At 43.6% G+C, this 13,503-nt stretch overlaps 1 protein-coding gene across 2 annotated transcripts in view; it reads right to left on the reverse strand.

Annotated features, from left to right (window-relative positions):
* Positions 1-13,503, reverse strand: part of SCAP (SREBF chaperone) — a 66,256-nt gene that overhangs the window by 32,768 nt on the left and 19,985 nt on the right. For both annotated transcript variants that reach the window (XM_009284442.2, XM_009284434.2), the window contains exon 3: positions 294-423. In XM_009284442.2, coding sequence (XP_009282717.1) covers positions 294-423 — 130 coding nt within the window. The remainder of the gene's footprint in view (positions 1-293; positions 424-13,503) is intronic.

Raw genomic sequence — 13,503 nt, forward strand, 5'->3', positions numbered from 1 at the left:
ATCCCCTTGTCCAGATCATTGATAAAGATATTGAACAAGACCGGCCCCAGTACTGAGCCCTGGGGGAACACCGCTGTGACCAGCCGCCAACTGGATTGAACTCCATTCACCACAACTCTCTGGGCCCGGCCGTAAAGAAGACTAATACAAGACAAATACAGCCTAAACTTAGAAGCAACACGTCACCAGAAATATTTTCCGTTGATTACAGTAAAGTGCAGGTAACACAGCAGGGATGTTTCACCCTCTCATCCCCCCCATACACACCCAGCCATCCCCTGTGCAGGACTCACCCAGTCGGGACGCTCGCTGAGATCCCCTTGCTGCAGACCCGCGTCTGGAGAGGGTGGAGAGTAATTCTTCACGGGGGTGCTGTACTCCACAGGTCCTGTTCCAGGCAGCGGCAGCTTCAGCAGCGGGTAACTATGATTAAGACATAAGCAAGAAAGATTGCACTTTGGTTTTAACCAGGCTTTTAGACAGTCTCCAAGAGCTCAAAAAATGAATGAGTCATGAAAAATGAGCCCACTCCAGCTAAATCCAACCTCTGCAGGACAGGAGACACAGCTGCAATACAAGAGGGCTTTAGCTCTCACAGGAACTGTTTGATGTGTTTCCCCAACACAAGAGATAATTGGTCTTTCTCCCTTGGAAAGGGATAATTAAAAGTCCTGGGAGAAAAAGAAGGAAAGTTCTTGCAGGACCTCACCTGAATTACTCTCCGTCACCTGAAAGTCAGTAGTGCTAAAAACATTTAAGTACAGCCATATCTCTCATCTATTCTAACCCACACAAAAATGAGACATTCATTGTATTCAGATGGCTGCTCTCCTGACCCAAACCCTATACTAATCACCTAATTTTCCTCATTAAGATTTAAACTATTTCCAAAATTTGTCATTAACTTCATTGGTCCTCAAAGCACTTTTAATAGTAGCAATGAGACACCAAAACAGCTACAAAATATTTACCTTCTTGCTCCTTTGCTACTACAATCTTCAGATGATTGTAGCAGCTATCCCACAACAAAGACCTCAAACTATTTGAAAATTGAGAAACTGAGGTTTCAGAGTTTGAAATAGTGTTTTTAGCTCCAGAGGTTCTCAAGTTGAGAAACTGAGGTTTCAGAGTTTGGAATAGTGTTTTTAGCTCCAGAGGTTCTCAAAAGTGATTAAAACCGTATCAGAATTGAACTGGTGGAAAAAGCAAGAGTGCTGTTACAGAGATATCGACCAACAAGTGGGAATTGTCAGCACCAAAACGAACCAGAGACCTGACTTTCCTGGGCTTTCTGACAATGTAACTTGTCTTTTTGTTGTCTGACACGCAACAATCTATCGGGCCTTAAATTTCTGACATATTTTCCCGTTTATAGCTGAACTTTTCTTGCAGTATTGCCAGAATAAATATAAAGGCCTTGGGATTGTTTTCATGCAATAGCCTGCCCACTTCGTCAGGGATTAGCCTGAATCATCAAAGGCCACGGAGGGGACAAGCAACAGCTAAAGACAAGGCTTCAGACCGAATGACAAAAGGCTGAAAAAGAACAACGAAATCAGAAGCAGAGCTTGTCAGATTTGCTATTTTATTAGTCTGACAAAAATACATCATCTAATTATTATCATTTCATTGTGCAATGGGAGGGAAGAGAAAAAGGAATAATAAAATCATGTCATAATACATCAGAGGTGAAAATGCCCAACAAAAGCCACAGTCTGGAGGCACAGCACAGCCTCTTTTCTCTCACAAGCAGCAATCACTTTTAGTCTTTCTAAACGACAGGTAGCACCTGCTTGTCACAAACGACCTGCTGAAAACAAAAGCCTGGGGGAGATACATACAGCAATCATCCTGCCTCTGATTGAGGCTGAGATACACATAAGTTAAAATAATAAAATTGAGTATATGTGATAAACAAAGCAGAATGAGTTGAACAGGTGACCGAGGAAGAATGATTTTTTCACTGAATGATTTTGATGTTGATGCCTGAGTGTGTCCAGAAATCTAAGGAAAACACTTCAGATTCATATTACATGCTTATCCAGAGGTCGATTTCCCTGTGCAATCACCTGTCAGTTTTAAGGAGCCAGAACAATAATCTTTTATAGAATTTAACTCATTTAGAGGCACAAAATCTAAACAGCCAGTGCATTACAGGAGTAACAATGGGACACGCTGGTTTTACCGGCGGAGCAGCTCAGGCTTCAGAAGTGATCTTGTTGCTTCTCTGGTTGAAGCTTCATCTCTAGGACCAGGCTATTGTCAGATATGCTGAAACAAGCAGTGCCCGGTGCTGTGCCTGATCAGGAAGCCTCGATATCCAGAAGCTGCGGGAAACGCTGAGAGCAATGCAGCTGACGGTTGCATCTCCACAGTCAGTGGTGAAGACCTGACCACTGCCAGAGGTGACAGTTATAGCACCGAGTAAAGGGTGATGGAAACACTGAGCACTTCTGGATGCTGAACATTTCACGAGCACTTTTGCCTAGTTCAGCAAGATTTAGCTAGCCCTGCACGCAATCTCACCTTGAGAACTCTTTCAACTCTTCCTGTCTTTCACAGCAAAAATGCCCCAAATCCTGGCAGAGGTGTAACTTGCACGTGGATTTTTTTTCACTTCCTAAAGAGCTGCTGGGATGCAAGGATTTTGCCTTCTTACTAGTTGCTAGGTAGGGAGAACTATTTTCTGTAGCCAGAGATTAAAGTAATTTCAGTGGGTGCAATGAGCTCAGCCTACAGAAGCAATAAACTGCTGCCTCCCAGGAAGACGACTGCATCCCTCCCTTTGTCCCACTCACCTACATCTAGCCTAGGGAACAAGCAGCCACCCTTCCTCATCCTGCTCATTCAGCACAGCACCCCTAAATCCAGCGTGAGCAGGGGGCTGAACCAGATGACCTCCAGAGGTGCCTGCCAGACTCACCAGCCTGTGCTACTACAGCTAGTCCAGTGGAGGCCACCAAAATGGTGATGTGGCAGGAGAACATGGTGCAAAAGGAGATACTAGGTTAACTGGACTCATCCAGGCTGGAGGAGACTGAGGAGGGAATCTAAAATGCAGTCTTCAGCTAATTAATTAGTGGTTATAGTGAAGATGACCCCAGACTTGTCTCAGAGGTGTACAGGGAAAGGACACAAGCTGCAGCAAGGGAAATTCCAATTAGACATAAGGAAAAAATTCTTCACAATGAGAGCGGTCAAACACTGGAAAAGGGACCAGAGTAGCTGTGGACTCTCCATCACTGGAGCTATTCAAAAGTCAACCAGACAGGGCTCCAAGCCTAAATTTGGGGTTAGCCTGGCTTCAAGCCATGACCTCCATCGTCACAGCCCCCCCATGTGGAAGGGGTCTCTGGAGGGCTCCAGTGCAAACTCCTGCTCAAACCAGAGCCAACCAGAGGAGCCGTGTCCAGTCCGGGTTTGCATACCTCCAAGGACTGAGGTCCCACAGCCTCTCTGGGCACTTATTCTAGTATTTGATAATCCTCATAACGAACACTTTTTTCCTTGGATCTATTCAGAATTTCCCATCCGTCCATTGCCTCTTGTCCTTCCACTGCGTACCCTGAGAAGAATCTGCCTCCACTTTCTCTACACCCTCCCAGTAAGCAGTTGTAGGCCAGCAGTAAGATCACTACTTAGAGCTGAAGATACTCAGTCTCCTCAGCCTCTCCTCCTCCATGGTACTCTACAGCTCCCCACTCCAATAGCTCTGCTGGATGCGCTCCAGTATGTCAATGCCTTCCTCATTCTGCGGGACTGTAGTTTCACAAAGGCCAAACAGAGGGTAGACTCCCTTCCCGTTAACCCTGCTGGCTACACTTGCTAGTACAGCCCAGGTCGCAGCTGGCCTTTCTGCTGCAAGGACACACCGCCTGACTCATGTTCAACTTGTCCTTTGCTGCAAAGCTGCTTTCCAGCCTGTCCTGCCCCAGGGGCTTACTCCATCCCAGGTGCAGGACTCTGCACTTGCCTTTTTGCCTTTGCTGAGCTTCCCAAGGCTCCTGTCAGTCCGTCTTCCCAACCTGCCAAAGTGTCTCTGAATGGTAACCATGCTCTCCACCATACTGACTGCTCTCCCACGTCTGGCATGATCTACAAACTTGGTGAGCATGCACTCTGCTCCCTCATCCAGGTCATTAACAGCGATGTTAAATAGACCTCACCCCTGTTTATGGATTAGGGGGTTAACGTGAACTGCTGGCAGAGCTGTGGGAGCAGCAACTTGCAGTAGAGGGACAGGAGAACAGCTGGGGAAGGTGAAGGACCTGATTTTCCACAGCTGTCTGCAAAATAACAACCATGCCATAATCACAGATGTTTTGCCAGTATGGAGCATGTCACATCAAGCAATTCTGGATTCTGTTATGCCCTTTCTGTGCTTGAGGCCACAAAGGAAGGCCTTAACATGCCACCTTACATACCACAGAAACTTTGGAAAAAAGAGTATTTCTGTGTTTTAAAAAAACTAGCCTCTGGAGATGGTTCTCAGCCACTAATACATTTACATCTGAATAAAACCACTTCATCACCAAGAAACATGCCTGGTGCCAGAGTGGAGTGATGTGTGTCAACTCCTCTACTGTCAAATTCCTCCTACGTATGTACCGGCTGTTCACAGTAGCCTTGGGTTTAGCTACGGAAGCTACCTGAGAAGCTGGGAAGGAGAAATGTTCATCTAAACAACAGCAGTTTGTACACAGCTTCCAGTCAGCTCAGGGTTACATGAGGCCTCGGAGAAAGATGCAAGACACAACAGGCTGCCTGATGGCAGCTAACAGGAAGGTTAGCCAAGAATCCCGTATTTGTTTTTTCTGTTGTTAAAAAGAAGTTTAACTTTCTGTAGAGGGGAAGAAGCAAACCACTCCCATCCTGGAGTGCAAGCCACCTCCCAAAATACTGGACACAGCACCTCACAGGTCCTTGATGGCATTTTTGAATGACCAGGATTTTTGTTTTGTTGGGTTTTATTTTTCATGTTTGGATTTTCAAACTTGTCCAAAAAAATGTGAAAGTACATGCAAATGCAATGGAGGAAAGAATAAATGGCATTTCTTGGAAAATTCAAAGGCAACAAAATTAGGGGAAAAACAAAAGGGAAATTTTTGACAGAATTAAACAAAAAAAAAAATCTAGAGATGTCTGTACGCTGCTGAGGACTATATCCTACCGCAACTGTTGGCAAACCAAGGCAACCGAGACTCCCATATTCCACCATCCTCTTCAGGCCTGCGGTCAGGGTAGATCTGTTGATATCTAAATCACTTTCAGCATTTCCCTGCAATTTGATTAAATCATGAATATGGAACAGGATTTACGCTGTAGAAAAACATCTATATGCTCCCTCCAATCCATATTTTTAATGTATCCCTACAGTAGGCAAGGAAGAGGAAAGCGGCATCTAACACTGCAGTTATTCGAACTGTTTGCCTCTTCCTTGCGTGATGCAAAACAGCGTTAGATTTTCTTCATCCGGTCCGAAGTTTTCTGCAGGTCACATTGATGGGCTCCTTCAGCTTCTTCTACACTTCCAGGCTGCTCGGCCAACAAAAGTCATGTTGCCAAGTAGGACATAATTCTCTTCATTTCCCCATACACTAATGAGTCCTAATTCCAATACTCATCACTGTTAAAGACAGTGAGACATAACACATTTTAGTCATGGCTCTACTCTCATAGGTTATTACCTTCATCGGGAGCAAGATGTCTTTGTGTTATTATCTGCATATTTTGAAAGAGGGAGGATTTAGATTAGATATTAGGAAGAAATTCTTTACTGCGAGGGTGGCGAGGCGCTGGCACAGGTTGCCCAGAGAAGTTGTGGATGCCCCATCCCTGGAAACATTCCAGGTCAGGTTTGGATGGGGCTTTGAGCAACCTGGTCTGGTTGAAGATGGGGTTGGACTAGATGATCTTTAAGGTCCCTTCCAGCCCCAACCATTCTATGATTCTGTATTTTACTGAGACTAGAAGAGCTGTGGCAGCTGCAGTATTAGAAGACACTGATGTGCACCCATCAGGAACAGGACTTCCTAGCAGATTGTCTGGCACACACAAAAAAGCTGGAACTATTTTTTTATTATGATCCACGGTTTCAGCAGCTATCTTCAGAGGAAAGACCCCACAGGAAATCCACTTTTAAAAGGTTAAAAAGGTTAAAACAGACTGTGTAGTCTGTACACACCTATGTTTAGCTCCTACAGTCCTTATCGCAACATGATCTAGATAACATAGACTGCTCACGGTATTGTTTTGCAGCAGAGCTCAGGAACAAGACTTACTATTGGGACTCTCTTCAAACGCTCCCTCATCTTGAGCCAACTACAACATAAATATATGTCCCCACAAGGGAAGCAGGGACATATATTTACTTATATCACAGTGATATTTGAGGATTCATGTTTATGAAAGGTTTTGAGAATGTCTGATGGAAGAACAGACAAGGTACACTTTCTAGATTATACTTATTGTAAGTTATTTCAGTAAGATGTTAAAACATTAGTTCTTGAATTTAATTAGCCTTATACAGGCATGCAATACCAGCTGATCTAGTCAGTGATACCTGAGACAGACTGACAGCAGAGAGAAAAAGAGGACAGACTGAGAAAGAACACCCAATGATACCAAGAAAGTCACTAGACCTACTACTTCAGACATCAATGTTAGAGCATCTTTTAAGTAAAGAGATACTTAAAAAAACAAACCAAGAGCTGCTGCTGAGTTGTCAGAAGCACCCTGGCTTCCCACAGACACCAAATGCTGCAAGGACCGCGAGATGTGACAGGCCTAGGTCCTTTTCATGTCATCATCTACAAGCTGGTATTGCTGAATTCAAGCAAGAGCGCATTTTAGTTACCAAGCATGAGGTAGGTTCAAGCAAAAATGTTCATCCAACTACTTTACATATTTTCAAGACAGCTTAGAGGGCCAAGATGGAGAACTGCCAGGTCAGCCTGAGGCAGCTGGCAACTCAACAGAACTGCAAACCCTACAATTGCATATTCCTCCTTCACAGAATCAAAGCGGAGATCTCCACTGCCCCAGAATAGTCTTCTGCTGGTGAATATGAAGGAAAGTAGAGAGCTGCCAGGTCTTAGATAACAGGGAAAGTGGCGATACATTGCCTTAAGATAGCTACCATCTTCATTTTGCACACTGTAGAACAAGCTTTTAGCCTGTTTCCAGCCTAAACTATCTATCACAAAGATAGAACAACCTGAAAACCCACTACTAATGAGAGATCTGAAGTTTGATTAAAAGGGTCTTGCCAGTGGGTAGAGAAGGCCAGATGTTTGGCAGCAACAGTTCCCTGTTTAGCCTTGGTAAGTGCATAAACAATACCTGTTTCTGAATAAATGATGTTTGCTTTGCACCGTTTACCACTGACAGGGCCCTCAAAAATCTGCACTGCAAAAGTAAAGATTCCCCTTGCTCTGTGCTGCCACTTTCCTTTTTTCTGAGAGGCAGAACAGAGATCTCATCACACAGAACTTGCTTCTAGTTTCATCACGCGGTCCCACAGAAGACTGTATTCCCTGTGGATTTGGAACATGAAGAGTCTGACAGCAACTCAGCTCCTCTGGTTATCACACAAGATAGTACAAACCTGTAAGACAGTGAAATGTTCTTTTAGAAAGAAATGTATGTGTGCGCACACACACACACAAAAGGGCTCTGGTTCCAGTCAGTTCTACAGTTCTCTAGTAGCAGACCCTAGTGCTTCGGTCAAATAATGAACACCTGCAAAGACCCACCCTGTTTAATTCTCCTAAACCTGCTTCACAGAGTCAACTGTTTGATTTTAAATTCTTACTCTAACTAAAACCTATTCTTCAGAACTACACAGGAATTTCAAATTTACCCTGATTACCAGACTTATAGGTATCATCTGTTCTTCTCTGAGCTGGGGAGGAGGCACTACTCTTGTGTCAGATAGGCTTAAGTGGCACTCTTATTCTACTTGGGGGGAAAAAAGGAAACACTCAAGTAAGTTTGTCCCTGTAAAGAAGAATGTTTCTTAATGCAGATCCATTTAAGTGGGATGATGAAAATGAATGTCACCTACAAAGGGATATATAGTAAAACAAGAAGTTACCTAACAAGCCCTAGATCTGTCAATAGCTAGTTCAGCAGAAAACCCTCCCTCTGAACTGAAGACCAACTTGGATTTTCAGACTTTGATTAAGACTATAGAGTAAGAATTAGTCATAGGAATTTTTGCTTTTGCTTTGAATATTAATTTATTAACAAAACCAGATATGCTATGTCTTGTTTATAGGTGACATTAAAAATAGTGTCTACACAATACTTCCAAGGTTAACAACAGAATACATTCAAACAACCAATAACAGACACTCCGTGGTGACTGTCCTACCTGATCTTTGACACCTGACCTTTTTAGAACAGGAGAAACACTCACATTACCTGTTGTCACACTGATTAAGAACCAGAACTGATGCAGGATAAATTGTGGACCATGCAGTTCATTTCAGCTTTTAAAGAAGTTATCTGAACACAAAGTGGTCAAGTTTCACTGAGGTGTGGGGGAGGAAAATGAGAACAAACTGAGTTAATTTCTTCTGCAAGAGAGTTTTACAAGCTTTCCTTGATTCTGGGTGCACACAGGTGCAGGAGAAGACTGTTTAACCCCTCTCCCTTTCAAGAATTCAGGATGCAAGATCCACCCTTGCTGGCTTTAACAATACAATGTATTTATTAACCATGTTTAAGGCTGAAGAATACAGAATGCTTCCTTTTTGCTCTACCCCTTTCTCCTTTTTCCACCCACTTCTTCAGGGACAGGGACTAACCTTCTCAGCAACACTGAGGATGTTATTAGCTCCTTCCCTGTTGATAAAAGTCAGCACAAGATCACTGGATCACTTGTGTATCTTCCTCATTAGAAAGACCTGTCATTCCTACTACTTAATTGGTCCGTGCTTGTTTCAGACACTAATCTGCATTACTACGCAAACAGTGCTGGGAGTCTCTTATCAATCATGTTGGACAGACATTGCCTAAACAAGCTTCTACCCCAAAGTGGGACCTTGATTTTTTCCACCAGCTTCTTTCTCCAAATTTCAGCACATTTCTCACTTCTTGCAGTGAGGTGGATGAGATGAATCAGTGAGGTCTGTCCTAAGAAAATTGAACAGTTGTGAAGAGCACAAACCAATTAAATTCCAGCAGTAAATCAGTGCCAAAGACCATTACTCAGAGTCCTCACAATATGACTGCAGGAAAAAAATGCAGATGTGACACTTTGTGGCCATCAGCGAGTTCCTCCCCTCAGCCAACAGAAAGCTTCCACAGGAGGTGGCCATCCGACAGCTCCCACAAGCAACTGTCTGCAGCGGCTCCTGCAGACAGCACCCAACCCGCACTATGGGCTGAACATGCTCCATAGCTGCCAGAGTTTTGCATTCTGGAAGGCTATTCAGATAGACATAGTTTAAAACAAATATACATACAGCTAGCTGTGCTGGGTCAGACCAAGGGTCCATCTGCCCAGCAGCCTATTTCTTACAGCGGCCAATAGCAGACACCTAGGAAAGAGCAGGCAAGCACATAATGAATGAAATGCCCACCACATGACATAGTTCCAGGACTTAACTTCAACCTAAAGTGAGTTAGTGTATCAGCTAAAAATTCATTTTACCCAATAATTGCTACAATACTTTTGAAGTTTCCTGCCCCACCCCATAGACAGCCAGCAGTCATTGAGATGACTGTTGATCACTTCTGTTTTCCTGTTATTTCATACCATTTTATATATTCAGGCATCCTGATTAAAAAAGGAATTATAGTCCTTTCTTTGGCCTTGGCACCCTGCCCTCCCAAAAAACCCCTATAAAATTTCACTATATCTGAAGAAAGACTTGCTTAGAAGGATTCTAGTGCAGTAAAAGTCAGAAAAGTTACTGTATATCTCGCTCCAGGTTTACATGGCCGTAGTCCCTACCCATTCAACAGCTATAGTTGCACAAGCCAACAGAGCTAACAACTGTGTGCAGCCACACACCACAAATATCAGATTATTCCACACAGAGCAAACAAGGAGGAGGCATCTCTCAGACTTCTAAGGATATTTATCAAGTGCACACTGTAGAGAGCAGCCCCTGAATTTGAGCTCTGGCAAGAAAATACCCAAATTATAGTACAAGCCAAGGAACCTGAAATACAATGTACTTGGTAACGTAGCTTCGTTGTAAGTGGATAAGTAGTTTTATTTCTTGTTTTAAATGAATGAGCAATATGTGGACTGCAACTGCAAAGCTACCTAGCCCCAAGAAAACAGGAGTTACTCTCAAATCACCTGATAGCAGGAGATGTGTGCTCCCTTTAGCACCACCTCCTTTTTCAGCTTGGAAAAAAAACAGAAGACTGAAGGAAGGAAGCATGGGGGGGAAGGGGACACTCCTAACACCTTGATAAATCAACACAACTCTTACACTGGAGAAACTGAAAAGGGAGCTTAAAAACAATTCTAAATCGTATTGCATTGCACAGCTCCTTTATAAACTTCATAGGCAGACTAAAAAGCACAGAGACAGAGTAACAGACAGTTGAGGCTGGAAGGCAGCTCTGGAGATGGGCTAGGCTAAACCTGCTCGGAGCAGGGTCAGCCACAGCAGGTGGCTCAGAGCCGTGTCCAGATGGCTTCTGAGTATCTCCAAGGATGGAGCCTCCACCACCCCTCTGGGATACCTGCTCCAATTGTTAACAACCTTAAAGTAAAAAAAGTATTTTCTTATGTATAGGCAGAATCTCCTGTGTTTCAGCTTGTGCCTGCTGCCTCGTGTCCTGTCACTGGGCACACACTGGGTGGTGAGCCTGGCTCCGTTCTCTTTACACCCTCTCCTCATATATTTATATGTGGTGACAAGATCCCCTGAGCCTTCTCTTCTCTAGGCTGAAGAGTCCCAGCTCTCTCACCCTTTCTGCATAGGAGAGATGATCCAGTCCCTTCATCATCCTGGCAGTCCTTTGCTGGACTTGCTCCACTAATTCCACATCCTTCTTTTACTGGGAAGCCCAGCACTCCAGGTATGGCCTCCAAGCGCTGAGCAGAAGGGAAGGATCACCTCAACCTGCTGGCAACGCTATCCCTAACACAGCCCAGGATACCATAGGCTGCCTCTGTCCTGAGGGCACATAGGTGGCTGGCATTCAATTTGGTGTCCACCAGGACCTCCAGGGCCTGTTCGGCAAAGCTGCTTTCCAGAGAGCTGACCCCCAGGCTCTACAGGTGCCGGGGGTTATTCTTCCTTTCACATCTCCTTGTGTTGAATTTCATGAGGTTCCTCTCTGCCCACGCAGCTATCCGGTGTATCAGCCACTCTTTCCAGTTTTCATCCAGCCACTTCATCCAGTTTTCCGCTTTCCAGTTCATGATATATGAAGTTTGTATCACCTGCAAACTTGCTGAGGGTGCAATCTGCTCCATCATCCAGGTCAATAGTGAAGACCACCTCAGGCTCAAACTCAGAGGAAGACCTGAAGACCTCAACCCAAAACTAAACTTCCAATAAATATCTCAGAGCATCCTGTGCACGGATATCCTGTCAGAGTTCAGTCTTACCACACTGAAATGCTCAAGTGTAGAAGGGCTACACTCTGGAATAGTTTTGACCTAGTTAGTAATGCCACTTCTCAAGCCAAAATTAACACCTAGTTAACACCAGTTAACATAGAGCAGCTCAGAACAGGAACTGGAACATCCCCAAAAATTGCTTCTAAAGAGGGAGCACTTTACCCACGTTGCACTTCAAGTTTCTGCCAAGGTACTCTTGCTCTCAAAGGGTGTCACAGTACTTTTAAATCCCTGTCTCTCCTAGGGCCATTATTTGCTTTTCTAGTGAGTTTCTGAAACTCATTAAAGAAAATATAGACTATTCACTTTCTGTTTGATCATGTCTTGGACAAGTTTCTGCAGTAACTGCAGAATCCTCAAATACCAGCACCGAGCAATGCAGACACTTCCACAAATACACAATTACCAGTAGCTCATCTGCCAAAGACAACCTGGTTTGAAGCTTCAGGGACTTAGTGGAAACGCCTTAATTCACACTGCTCTAAACATATGACTACAAAGACAGGACAGATACAAGTTCTGACCTAGTGGGCACAAGGTCCCCAAGAAGAATGAGGACAGCTGCTAGTAATCCTAGATCAGATTTCATCCTGTCTGGGAAACCCTAAATTTAGGAAGGGAGTAAGCATGCAGTTTTTATTTTGATCCCTCCCAAAATGTAACATTTGTATGAATAAACATTTTATACTGAAGCAGTTGTCTTGCATTCCTGCATTTACCCACAGGCAGCAGCACCTGAAAGGTAACTGAAAATAGGAGCCAAATACCACTGGCAGCAATTAGCAAGCAATTAGCAAGCAAGAGTGCTGTGGCATGGTGACTCAGGGTGGAACTCTGTTTTGGCTAATGCAGGCCTGACATGTGAAAGCAGCATCCAGCAAAGCTGAAGTCAAAAAGACAGAGCCATTACTTGCAACCGTATCAACAAAGATAAACAGAGTATAGAATCCACTTGCTTGGACCTTGCAGAAGCTTCATATTTCTACCGAACAAGAGATCTGAAAATAAAACTATTATCATTGACAGTTACAAGAATTCATATGAAGCAGTGCAAAATCAGGAAAGCAACGCCTCGATTGCTGCTCACAACCTTCACAAGTCATAGGCATGAGAAGAGAAGTGATCTCACAGGTTTTCAATACATGAAAATAATCACTTCAATAGTCTTTTAACTGTAGATGTGAAAGAAGTCTGTCTTATCCTCAGCGATGCTCAAAGAAAAATTTATGTCTGTATCCATATCAACACAGGTGGAGCTTTTCTAAAAGCAGAGGAGTAGAGTACGTCATCACGTAGGGTTTATTTTGACCAAAAGAGACAAGATACTTAGAATTAAAAACCTGACAAGAGAATCTGCCTGTGCATGTGTCTGTGCACAAACCTGAGCACAAAAGTTTTCTCAACTCCAGTAGCAATAATGCCTCACTGGAAATTATTAAGAGGCCCATGTAACATTTCTGATCATGAAAATATATTCAGCTGCAACTTGTATCCAAATTAGAGTCCATAAGGACAGTAGGGAATTTACAAGAACAACCAACACATGCATGCCAAGGCAAGGGCTAAAGAGTACAAGCTTCAGGGAGAACAGAATAGCCAAGTATGGAGAGAAAGATCAACTTTCGTTCTCCCCATTTTTAATTCATGGTTTTGGAGTCCACCACCAGGTGTTTGGGGATTACTTTTATTTTATTTATTGCTTTACTTCACTTATTCGATTAGCTTTTACTCTTTAATTATTAAACCTGTCGTGGTTTAATCTCAGTCGGCAACTAAGCACCACACAGCTGCTCGCTCACTCCCCCCCACCCGGTGGGATGGGGGAGAGAATTCGAAGAGCACAAGTTAGAAAAAGTCGTGGGTTGAGATAAAAACAGTTTAATAATTGAAATAAAATGATAATAATAATA

Source organism: Aptenodytes forsteri, unplaced genomic scaffold, assembly GCF_000699145.1.
Source record: "Aptenodytes forsteri isolate BGI_AS27 unplaced genomic scaffold, ASM69914v1 Scaffold428, whole genome shotgun sequence".
Classification (NCBI taxonomy): domain Eukaryota; kingdom Metazoa; phylum Chordata; class Aves; order Sphenisciformes; family Spheniscidae; genus Aptenodytes; species Aptenodytes forsteri.